Source organism: Diachasma alloeum, unplaced genomic scaffold, assembly GCF_001412515.2.
Source record: "Diachasma alloeum isolate Michigan unplaced genomic scaffold, Dall2.0 Dall_scaffold_01062, whole genome shotgun sequence".
NCBI classification, from domain to species: Eukaryota; Metazoa; Arthropoda; class Insecta; order Hymenoptera; family Braconidae; genus Diachasma; species Diachasma alloeum.
In genome coordinates, this window is record NW_021681173.1 from 393,886 (window position 1) to 407,149 (window position 13,264).

General features: G+C 36.6%; 1 protein-coding gene across 5 annotated transcripts in view; it reads left to right on the forward strand.

Annotated features, from left to right (window-relative positions):
• Nucleotides 1–13,060, forward strand: part of LOC107045752 — a gene marked incomplete at its 3' end in the record, with an annotated part of 18,875 nt that extends 5,815 nt beyond the window's left edge. For 2 of the 5 annotated variants that reach the window (XM_015268107.1, XM_015268111.1), the window contains 9 exon segments: nucleotides 57–310; nucleotides 1,393–2,081; nucleotides 2,182–2,293; nucleotides 4,980–5,131; nucleotides 5,252–5,302; nucleotides 6,211–6,479; nucleotides 7,725–7,889; nucleotides 12,513–12,704; nucleotides 12,817–13,060. In XM_015268107.1, coding sequence (XP_015123593.1) covers nucleotides 57–310; nucleotides 1,393–2,081; nucleotides 2,182–2,293; nucleotides 4,980–5,131; nucleotides 5,252–5,302; nucleotides 6,211–6,479; nucleotides 7,725–7,889; nucleotides 12,513–12,704; nucleotides 12,817–13,060 — 2,128 coding nt within the window. 5 annotated transcript variants of the gene reach the window in all.
• Between the last annotated feature and the right edge of the window lie 204 nt (nucleotides 13,061–13,264).

The following is a 13,264-nucleotide window of genomic DNA, read 5'->3' on the forward strand; positions in this document are numbered from 1 at the left end:
CCCCCCGCCCGACCGACTTGCACTTCCGTCCTCACATTATATTGGAATACTTCCAGTGTCCGAGTTTGCCCAGGAGTTGGGCACAGCTATGGATCTTCATGGAGCCAACATGCGACGACTCGTCGACGAATTTCGGAGTCGTTCAGGCGAGATGCGCGGTGACGTAGGGGGAATGAAAAGAATCTGGGAAAATTTATTGCGACAGGTTGAGACTGATGCCTCATCGCATCTTGATCTTGCAACGACGTTGAAACAACTGTCAAGACCAACGTTGGAAGCCAGTTTTCCCAAGAAACTTCAGTCACGAAAGGTAAAATCAATGTCGATGATGAATGATTTTTTTTTGTTCATTTGAATGAATAAAATTTGATAAAAGAAAAAAACGTCTTCCCTCCAGGAAATCCTCTTGAATTTTTATTAAAATTCTATTAAGATTCTATTGATGAATTTTTTCTGCTAATATTTGCCATTAATTGTTAATAGAATTCATTAAAAAAATTAAGGATTTTCAAGAGAATTTGCTGGATAAAATGAGATTATCTATTCAATTTTTTTATCGCACAGAAAAGTTGTGCAATTTCAATAGAAATGCGATAGAATTTCTTACAGATTTCTACATGAAATGAAATTTCCATATGAAAGAAATTAAAAAATCGCAATTAAAATTGAGGAATCTTGAGATCATTCAAAAAAATTTCATGAAATTTCTTTCAGAATCCTCTTCAAATGTTATTTATTCCAATCGTTTCTTTTTTTATAGAAAAATCAAAATCTATGGAATTTTTTCCATAAAATGCCCTGAAACTGTGAATTCCAGTTCAATTATTCCACGAAAATCCCTATAAATCTCGAAAATTCCGCCTAGAATTAATAAAAAAAAACCTAGCGAATTCGCTAGACAACTCTATTGAATTTCTCCTGAACTATCCATTAGTTTTCGGCCGATTCTCTTGAAATATTCAATAAAATTATTTTCCAAAAAAATTCAATTGAATTTCATTTTTCTATACTTTTTCTCTTGACATATTCCCTGCAAAAATCCCTCTGCTCAAATTTTCCAAGTGTTTCGTTTAATTTTCTCGAAGAAAAGAAGAAAAATAGATTTTAAAAAAATAGAAAATTTGACCCAAGGAAATTCTGTAAAAAAATCTCAACAGGATAAGTTGCATAGAAAAATCGAATTCTGTAGACTTTTTCCATCCACCATTTTCTACTGAACATTCCAATAGAAAAGCAATAGAATGTTCTAGCGAGTTACAGCGAGACTGAAGAAATCTCCTAGACTCTACGAATTCGCGTCCTTCGCCTATAAACCCGCGCAATACCATCCAAAAAGCAGCAATGAAATTTCCTCCCCCCCAGCACTCTATTAAAATCTCATAAACCCCCCAGGTGTTCGCCCACCGGGAGGCGTACGAGCAAGTAGTCTCTAAAACCGAAGAGAAATTGCAAAAGGCCCGCCTGACCTACCGACGAGCATACGACGCCTTTTTAAAATGTGGAACGGGTGAAAGCCCAAGCGTATCAACTAATGCAACTACAGAGGACGAATCCAGTGCTCTGCGACGAGCCTACATCGACTCCCACAACGCCTACGTTCTCCAACTGCACGCGACAAATGCACTCAACGAATATTACCAGCTGCACTGTCTTCCGAGTCTCCTCGGCGAATTATCCGAGATCTACGAGGAGCTGAGTAATCTCGCGTGCAAATGCATCACTGAGATATCAGAAGCGAGCAATGAACGTGCCTCGGAGCAATCGAGACGTTACCAGAGCCTCACAAAGGAGGGGCACGCCATTATTCCCCAGAGCGATCTTCAATCATTGGCGAGAAATTTATCCTCAATATCAGCCGCCAAAAAACCCCCGCGACGACTGTTCGTGGCGCCTGCTCCAGCTGACCAAATGCCCCCAGACAGAATCAACTCAGTGCCAATTCTCAAGGATGAAATTGTTCCAACTGGAGCGCCAACCGATCAGGACACGTTCGAGGAGCTGCGGCGCGAGGCTGACGATCTAACATTGAAAATTGGTAGACTGAGGGACTCCCTCGATGCTTCCACGCGAATTCAGCGCAAGTGAATATTCAATATCTCAACTTATTGGATATAAATAACCGTGGCCTGGTGTTTTGTTAACCACAACTAATCTCATTACTGTGTCTTTTGTTTCGCTCAGAAGCGCCGAGGGAAGCCTCTTCACTAAAGTCGCTGAGTTACAGGAGGATATATCGATGAAACGCTTCGACCTTGGTGTCGCTCATTTGCATCTCGCTGCTGTGCAAGCACAGGTAAATTCTTTGCTCTTAAGCGGAATCGGGTATTCTTTTTCTATTGGCTGTGGGGGTAAAGTCTGGGGAGTACGCGTCGAGAGAAATGGCTAAGTCAATGAACTTTTTTTTTATTAAATAGAGAATTTTTTGCTCTCGGGCCTGATAGTTTAGTTTTTTTCAGCTTTGAAGGTAAAGTTTACGGAATACGCGTCTGAGAAACGGTTTTAAGTGAGTGGACTTTCTTGGGATTAAATAGAAAGTTATTTGCTCTCAAACCCCATTGTTTATTTATTTTTTCTCTGTTCTCTTTGAGAGAATTTACGGAATTCGCATCGAGAGAAAGGGTTCGTTTTGAGAGAATGAATTTTTTAAAATTGGATGCATAATTCTTTGATCTTAAGCCTCATTGGTTACTTTTTCCTCGAGTGAGATTTTTATCTTCGAGTGTGAAGTTTATTGGGGAAATTCCGGGCGGAGTTCGCGAAGTGCCCAGCTCGGGGAAATGGGTTACTTGAATTGAATGGACTTTGAATCAAATGAATAGTTTTAGTATGTAAATGCTTGTTTTCTTCGCTGTTGAAAATTTCGCTCGAGATTTGTGGTGCACTTCTTGGAGATTTTTATCACATTGTTGATCCTCTGAAATTTCGAGGAATTCCAGATCAACAGTTGAATTTTCTCCATGAAAATCGATAGAAATTGAGGAAATTCAATTAAAATATTTTTAAAATTCTAATTAACTTCACATTAAATGAAAATTGATGATTGTTTGGTACCGAATATTCACGTTTCAATTGAAAATTCAAGTAATTTGAGCAACTTTCATTTTTCTGCTTCTGAAAAATTGAAATTTCACCGAATTTTCAGGGAAATCTGAATAAATTTTTTTTTACCAGTGAAAAATTAATTATTTATTCACGCAAATAGGGAAGAGAACAAATTCATCAACTTCCCAATGCTCCTTTTAAAAAAATAAAAAGTTGTATTCAATTTCAACGCGTCATTGCTGACTCCTCGTCTGACCACGCGCGGCATTTTTCACTTGCCCCGGATGTAACTTCGGACACAAGACCGATTATGAAATAACGTTCTGCATTAAGTAATTCAATGGCCCTTTGATCTTCACAAAAAGGATCCCCTCGTTACATTAATCCGTGGCAAAGGCCACCGCCTTTCTCATCAATACTTCAACCCAAATGGAAATTACAATTCCCCGTAAATATCAAGACCCTCGTGAATAAATGGAGTGTATTGTTGCCGAGTGAAATATAAAATACAACAACAAACAGAAAATTTTTTCTACCACTGTTGATTTAAATGAAGACTTTTTTATATTGAAAAATCGATAATTAATTCGCCCCAATGGAGAACAGAACTAATTCGTCAACTTTCCAATGTTCCATTTGAAAGAAATAAATTATTTACTCCATACAATTACCAAATTATCATTGAAACACATGAAAAAATTAAAAATTAAAAGTTCTTTTCAATTCCAACGCGTCAAGACCGATTACAAAATAACATCCTGTATTAAGTAATTCAATGGCCCTTTGATCTTCCTAAAAAAGGATCCCCTCGTTACATTAATCCGTGGCAAAGGGCACCTCCTTTCTCATCAATACTTCAACCCAAATGGAAATTACAATTCCCCGTAAATATCAAGACCCTCGTGAATAAATGGAGTGTATTGTTGCCGAGTGAAATATAAAATACAACCACAAACAGAAAATTTTTTCTACCACTGTTGATTTAAATGAAGACTTTTTTATATTGAAAAATCGATAATTAATTCGCCCCAATGGAGAACAGAACTAATTCGTCAACTTTCCAATGTTCCATTTGAAAGAAATAAATTATTTACTCCATACAATTACCAAATTATCATTGAAACACATGAAAAAATTAAAAATTAAAAGTTCTTTTCAATTCCAACGCGTCAAGACCGATTACAAAATAACGTCCTGTATTAAGTAATTCAATGGCCCTTTGATCTTCACAAAAAGGATCCCCTCGTTACATTAATCCGTGGCAAAGGGCACCACCTTTCTCATCAATACTCCACCCCAAGTGGAAATTACAATTCCCCGTAAATATCAAGACCCTCGTGAATAAATGGAGTGTATTGTTGCCGAGTGAAATATAAAATATAAACACAAATAGAAAATGCGAAGCAAATGAAATGATATTGTGCGCAATCATCGGTGTGACATGCGCTGTAACAACTGGGTCATATTCAAGCTTTCTCGGGCTATTCTGATATCCACGGCGAATTTATCCCAGTGGTTGTGGCTGTCTAGGTCAGGGGGAAAAATCATCGATACAATTTTTAAAACACTCGCAGAAATACAACATTATCGAGATGGGTTGGACGACCCTGCGTACGAGAATTGTTAGTAATGTTTGAATGATTGAATGTGAATTGACAAGTGGTTAATTGGGTCTCTCTATGTTGTATAGATTATTGGATTTTTGCGTTTGGTTTTGCATTGCGCTGGGTAGAAATCAGTGGTGTAGTTGTTCCAACAGTCGATACATCCTAGATTAATTGCAATCCATTGTTGTTGTTTTTGCGTCAATGCTTAGACTAGAAGTTCATCTGTCATATTTTTTTCGTTGAATTTGAGCTACGATTCGGGATTTATCCTGGCTCTTTTGGTCTTTAACATTACTCAGGCTCATTGTGTCGAATGTGTTGTGTCTGCAGAAAGAACTTTTTGGCACGAGTGACATTGGGCCACTGGATGGCATCAACAATCGGAAAATGTCAAACGGCTCGACTGGCAGTAACACCAAGCACAAATGGCTCAAAGCGTTCAAAAGCCTCAAGACGAGTTCACCAACCACTACTGGGGACAAGTGAGTATTGAATTTTTTGGGGGGTTGGCTGTCATTCAAATCAGTGCATTGTTGTGATTAATTGTGGTTTGTTTCTTGCTGCTAACTCTGTAATATTGCTGGGGTTTTTCTGTTGCGAAGGAGCAAACAAACCATGTACCATGCTGTCTCCACGGTTGTTGCTATGTCCAGGTGATTAATTTTATTATCATTGGAATTCAGGGGGTGTTCCAGTATTCTACAATTCTAGGGAAAATTAAAACCGAGGGCTTTCTCGGATTTTCAATTTTCTTTTTTTGTTACTTGCAAATTTTTTTGTATTTTTTTTACATAGTATTATAGTATATTAGATACATATAATACTATAATAATAAATTTTATTACACACGAAAAAAATATACTTGATTCAATTTTTTTTCCGTGCATTATCTGAATTTCTTTAGAATTTTTTTTTCTTTTTTCAATATGCATAATGTTTTTATATAGTACATTATATATACTATACTATACCATATTATAATACAAATTTTATATAGTAAAGAAAGAAAAACTTTGGGCGGAATAGATTGGCTCAAAAAAATGTTGAATTGGATTTTTTATTAAAGGGAGAAAAAGTTTATTGATATTCAACTTATTCGGTTGAGGTTTTTCTTGGATCTGCCTATGAAAATCAAATAAAAATACCGCGGAGAAAACTCTGAAAATTTTGTCTAAGAATTTTTAAAGAGCAATAAAAATCTATTGACTTTCTTCTCATCAAATATCTCTTAAAATGACAAGGTAGTTGCATAATTTCCTATGGAAATGGTAGAAGATTCTAATAGAATTGTTGCCATTGAAATTCAATAAATTTTTATCCTTCATTTTTATCCTTTGATAACAAAATTATTTTTTAATTAAAAAAAAAGTTATTGAATTTTTTAAATTTAAATAAAAAATTCAAAAAAACTTTCAATGAATTTCAATGTAAAAAATGCAATAAATTGTTATTAAGGGATAAAAATGAATTTAAAACATTTATTGGATTTTTTATCCTTCAAAACTTTGGAAATGTTTTTTTTAACGAAAAATTCATGTTTTTTCACGTCGAAAATTTCCAGAAAAAATTTGGAATCCGAGGGTGGACACCAGTGGCGCGAATACACCTATCGTAAAATAACCCCGTGCGATGCCTGCGGGCAGGTACTGCGTGGCCACAGTAGACAGGGGTTAAGGTGTCGGGGTTGTAAGGTCAATGCTCATGCTGACTGCATAAGTCTCGTGCAACCGAGCAATTGTCCAAGTCTAGCGCCGAAACGTGCCGGCGGTATTCCCCTACTGCGTCGTCAAAAAATGACAGCGCACGCTGATGAAACATTGACGGAGCACAGTGAGTAATGAATTTAATAATTCAATCGTCCCATCACGATGGGAGAGCTGATGGAATTTCCGATTAAGATTTTTTATTTATTGGCTCTGATGAGACGGTCGGGATGACATTTTATATTAGAACTTGTGTCACCCGTTGGTGCCGCCTCACCAATTAATCAAAGGATTAACCTGACATGAATGGCATTTCACGCGAATAATATGAGGCATTATTTTACTAAAATCCATTTTGTTTTTAGTTCATATGGAGTTTTTATTTTCGCTTCAAGTTTGAGCTTTTTACGCGTTTAATAAAACATCATTTTCCTTTCCAATTGTCCCATCAATCAATTAATTCATCATGATAATCCCCCATTTATTATCAATACGCGAGGAAAAATAAAATGGAAAATCTCTAGAATATTTTATTTGAATCGTATCCGTTTGTGCGATTTATGTTAAAAATTCGGTACCTTTGACGTGATTTTTACAAAAGAGTCATAATATTTCTGTGAAAATTGTAGTTTTTTTTATTCATGAACCGAAATAAAAGAAAAAAAAACTCGAATTTTTAATTCAAACTCGTACGCAAATATTTTCACAAGGCGAAAATTTCCAAGATAAATTGAATCACTGAAGAACAAAAAATCTGTACCTCTGATATGATTTTTATAGAAAGAGACAATATTTCTGTGAAAATTGTCGTTTTTTCTGATTTATGAACAGAAATCAGGGAAAAAACTCGAATTTTAATGCAAACTCGTACGCAAATATTTTCACAAGCGAAAATGTCCAAGATAAATTGAATCACTGAAGAAAAAAAAATCTGTACCTCTGATATGATTTTTATAGAAAGAGACAATATTTCTGTGAAAATTGTCGTTTTTTCTGATTTATGAACAGAAATCAGGGAAATATCTCGGATGTTAATTCAAACTCGTTCGCAAATATTTTCCCAAGTGAGAATTTCCAAGATAAATTGAATCACTGAAGAAAAAAAAATTTTTTTAAATAAAAATTTAAAAAATCAGTACCTCTGACATGATTTTTACAGAAAGACTCACAATATTTCTGTGAAAATGGTAGTTTTTTCTGATTTATGAACAGAAATCAGGGAAAAAACTCGAATTTTAATTCAGACTCGTTCGCAAATATTTTCTCAAGCGAGAATTTCCAATATAAATTGAATCACTGAAGAAAAAAAAATTAAGGCGCCGTTTCCTGCGACGTACACTCGTCACAATGTTCATGAATATCCTGTACCCAGCAGGCGTGGATGCCACTTATCAGGTGCTGAAACAGGCAGGTGAAATCCGTGGTAATGCCACCAATTCACCGCCAACACCTCCAACAGTGGATCATGGATCCAGTGGAGGTCCGCTATCGGCGAGGAGTGCAGCAACCTCCCACCCCTGCTCCTCGTCCACTTCTGGTAAGACACACCAATCCATTCGATCATTAACAGACCTTCAACCCTATCTTCTCACATGACATTTACTCTCCCGCGAGGGACACGACTCGTTCATCACCTTTACTCTCTCTCTCTCTCTCTCTCTTTCTTTCTCTCACCCATCAGTCAAAAGAGTAAAAATAATTAAGGATTAATCACGGAGCATAGGCGCATTAATTCACACTGGTTACTCCACTAATTGTCAATTCACAGGGCAATTTGTCTATTTACATTATCATGGTATATTTTTCAATTCGCTCCCCTCATCGCCGTTTGTGCCTTCAGTTTGGTATGCTATGGAGTTATTAGCTATTTGGTCTAAGCGTTTTTTTTTTACTACACCCTTGACCCTGGCTTTTTCATCCAGATTCTGAGGAGACATTCAGCTGAATTGAGGTCCAAAACACTATCCAATTCCAGTATTTACCCAGCTTGTGACGAGTATTTGGTGAAAAAGGAAATTAACAGTTTTTCTTAATTAAAAATGCATATCCCTGTTTATCTAGTTGAATTCATGGGATGCGGGGGGTGGGGCAAAATGGACGATATTTTATTCTCTCGAATTCTCTTGTTGTGCTTCGAAATGTGATCAAATTCATTGAAGTCACCACGAAAAAACTGAGAATTAAAAAAGATATCACGAAAAATCTAGCGAATTGGGGTCAAATTCTATTCGATTTCTATCGAACTTCTGTTGGTTTTGGGCGGTTGTATTGAGGAATTCCGCAGTTCTACTGCGCATTTTTCAAATACGAAATGTCCAGTGGAAATTATTTTACAGAAAAGATCAGTGGAATTTCATTTTTTTATACATTTTATTCTCTTGACACATCTGCAATAGGAATTCCCCGACATGAATAGTTGAATAAGGTCCATTTTACCCCACCTTACGACAGCAAAAAATGGAAAATAACTCGATGAGCTGCGACAACACCGCAAATTATAATTTCTCAGACACGAAAAATTTCGTAGAAAACCTAGCGAATTCTATAGGAAATTCTATTGATGTTCTATTGAAAATTCCATTAGTTTCTGACCGATTCTGTTAAAAAATTCCGCAATTTATCCGTGCTTTTTTAAAAATAGAACTGTTCAATAAAAAATATTCTATAGAAGAATCAATAAACTTTTTTTTCCTCAACTTAGAGAATTCATGTCGAAGAATTCCTAAAGAATAGAACATGTTGTGTACAAAAATAAAGTTCTGATTTTTTCTATAACATACTTTCTATTGGACATTTACTATTTAAAAAGGCTAAAAAATGTGCAGAATTCTTCGAAAACTGACAGAAATTCAATACAATATCTCGTGAATTCGCAGTTTTTCTCTGAAATTTATTTTCATGTGCTTAAAAAACGGTTTGAACTCCTAAAATATGATTTTCACTGATTGAAATTGGTTAGGGCGTGGTAGCGGTGGATCGACTTCGGGTACACGACCATTCGGCCAGCCCCTGGTACTGATCGCCCCAACCACCTCAAACTCACCACCGGGCTCAGTCTCAGCCTCCTCACCACTGCGTCGCAAGCGCAATCCCAAAAACTGATGAAACAAATAATAGCGTTGATACCGCGAATGATAATATTTGAGCCCCCTGGGTCCTTCGAGCACGGAGAAGCCAGACAAGTGAGAGAAGAGCCCATTTAATTGGGTAGGAATCACAGTTGGCGAAAGAAAATAAAAAGCCCTCATTAAGGATCTCCTGAGCCCCGATAACGAGAAAAATACAGGAGAATATTGCCCAGTGCTATTTAAGTTTTTTTTTCTCTCTCGACTCTCTCCCCAATCTCTTTCACTCGCTTCCACATGTTGCCATTCCCAGCACGTGGCCAAGGAAAACTCCCTTCCACAGTTGTTTCTATATCGCAGTACTCTCCCCAAAAGTGACCTTATCATTCTCCAATTCTATTAAAGAAGTTTTCATGTGGATTATTGATGAAGACCGAGTCGTGTCCCCTGGATAAACAGATACATTTACGAGAGCACAACTTTCTTCACGGAGAGAAATGTTCAGTAAAAATTATGGAACTCAGAAAATTTAAAAATTTTCACAGGAGGTTCAGATAAAAATTACGCAACACTCTGGAAAAATTCTGTGACAGTTCCGTAAAATTTCCTACAACCACATTTCGCTCCGGAATTACGAAAAAGATACGTAATTTTTATTGAATATTTCTCTCCGTGTTGATATTTACACAATTGTCTAGCCGTTCCCTATTTTTCCACGCGGAGAGAAAAAGTTACCATTTTANGTGACAGTTCCGTAAAATTTCCTACAACCACATTTCGCTCCGGAATTACGAAAAAGATACGTAATTTTTATTGAATATTTCTCTCCGTGTTGATATTTACACAATTGTCTAGCCGTTCCCTATTTTTCCACGCGGAGAGAAAAAGTTACCATTTTAGTGCTCGAAAATCACTCGAATAAAATTCAAAAATAACTCTGAGAACAAACAGATTGAGAGGCGGAGTAAAACAACCCGGAGTAAAACAACTACTGAATGCAGGAAATACTTTGCGCCGTGAATTCCCAGCCAAATGGGGCCGGAAAAACGTGAAAGATGGATTAAAAAATTTGTTCCTTTTATATAAACAGTAGAAAGTGGGTTAACAGCGATCGGAAGAGGATAAATAACTTCGCGGAATGTTTAAACATTCGAGGTGGAGGCGCCGCCATGTTTAAACCCCTAGCGGGATTATTTTTGAACATTTCTTCGAAGTATTTGCGCAGTTTTTCCGTCATTACAGTAGTATTCAATTTCTAATTTAGCATTCACTGAGTCATGTGTCAGATGAAATAGAATGATAAATTCTAGAAAATGAAAAGATGGATTTAACAATAGACAAACCAATGAATTCAAAAACCGAGATTTCTTGGGAATGAAGAATGAAAACAAGTTTCAGAAAATGTTTGAAGGATGACTGGAAATTGCAGATAGTCAACCACAAGAGAGTTCTGAAACTCTAAGATTTTCACGGAAAACTAGCTTTTTCTCTCCACGCAACTTGAAATCTCTCGTGTACCCTGTGTCACCCTTACTATATGTATGTATGCACATACAAAAACATGCATGTATGAATGTTCCATATGTATGGAAATATGTAATACCCTGTGGCACGTTCTGTAGACGAGCCGTCAGCATATTCAGCGATTCCGGTAAACTCAGATTACTTTCAATATCTGTCTATTCTTCCAACACTCTTCCCGTCTACTTCGTGTTATCCGTAACTGTAACATTATCTGTGATGTCGAAGTAAATGTAATGGGTGTTCGAGGCTAATGTCGAACGTGCCAATCAGGTATTAATGAGTTATCGATTGATTGAGAAAAACGAAATAGAGAACAATCTCTTCAAGTAGTATACCTAGACGCTATCGGGTTAAAAAGTATAGGCCTGCGGAGCTGGGGGTTTTCCCATTTTACGACAACAGTATTATTTGTTTTCCTGAGAAATATGTTCTAGACATGCGGAATGACCGTAGGAAGAGTTCAAATGAATGCGTCGGATTATTTTTCGATGCGAGAACGATCTCCCAATTTGAGGCCCAGGCCCACACTTTTCAATCCGGTAGCAGTAGCACAAATGATCGTGTAAAAGAACTGAGACTCGAGAGTTTATTGAATTCAACTAATTCTAATCATTTTCATTCGATGAGACATGTGTGAAAACATTTTGAAAAAAATTTGTCACTTTTTAGGGGAAATTCTGCGGGAGTTCTATCAGAATTCTATTGAAAATTATTCAATTTTGCTATTTTTAAAACGAGTTTAGTGGAAAAAATAATAGATTTCGATTTTTTCATGCGAATTATTTTTAAAAAATCCCAAAAGAATAAATTATACGAAAAAATCGATGTCTGTTTTGAAAAATGGCAAGGTTATATAATTTTCGTTAAAGACTAGCATAAAAAAATAGAATTTTCACCAGAATTTTGACGAGAGGGCAATAGACGTTTTCAATCAACAATTCACAGACAAAAAAAAATTAGAAAAACCTGGACAATTTGCTAGAAAATTCTAATGGATTTCTATTGAACTTTCTATTAAATTTTCGCCGATTGTATGAAAAAATTTCACAGCTCATAAAAATATTCTATACAAAAAATCAATACAATTCGATTTTTCTAGTCAATTTACTTCATTGAGACATTTTCTACAGAAATTCATCCGCTCAAATTTTCCAAGTTTTTTTCTTCAACTTTGTAATGAAGAGAGAAGAAAAATAGAGAGAAAAAATTGGGGAATTTACGTCGAGAAATTCCTACAGAAAATATCTCAATAGAAAAAGTTGTCTAGAAAGATGAAATTCTACTGATTTTTTCTCCATAATATTTTTTATTGGATATTTTCCATAGAAAAATCCGGAATTGTGAATGAAAAAAGAATTCTCAAAGGAAATCCAATAGAATTTTCTATTAAATTCACTAGATTTGTCAATGAAATTTTGTCGTGTTTTCACACTTGGAGCCTTGAGTGCCAATAATTCATGAATCCGCTCAATTCCCATAATTTCGAGTCTCTGATTCATGAACGATCAGTCGCACGTTAGACGACATCGAGCATCGAGCACAATTACGGTAGAAGGGCTGACTCATAATAGATATCATGAAACACGAAGCGCCGCACAGTCCACAACGTAGACGGGAGCGTTTGAATCTTCGGATGAAGAGTCTGAGTTTGGATTCACCGGAGGGGACGGCACACGTGCGACATCGTCCCCGTGATTACAACACCAATCAGAAAGATGGAACACCACCGAGACACTCAGACAGTAGTAGTATCAATCGACTGTGTAAGCAAAGCATATCAATTCACTTCAATGAGCATATGATGCTATCATTACAGTGATGAAGAGGTTGATGGATGATTTATTGAGCTTGGGTGGGTTGTGCTCTTGATTTTAGCTCCTTGCAGCTCGACTCAAATGGCTCACAGACATGCACGCGGGGCCATTCGCATGTCGAGTATGGAGTTGCCGGATGATAACGAGAAGTCGTACTCCTCGGCGAGCACTTCACCCTGCCCATCGCCTCATATGAACAATCAGAATCATCTGGGCTTGCCTAATAAACGAGTACTGCCACCCAACAATCTTTATGTCGTCCTTTACAACTTTGAGGCGCGCCATCGGGATGAACTGGATCTCAAGTAATGTTTCTTTTGTGGATTACAGCACGACAAATTTTTGGTGAAAAATTTAACGGCTTTGATTGAAAATTCTATGGGGGGTCTAATAGTTTTTGGGCGATTCTATTGAATAATTTTTATATGTATTTTTTAATAGAAAGGATTTTTTTTTCTATTCCATTTCGTTTTTCGCGATTATCTCGGAAACTATGAGAGATAGAGCCT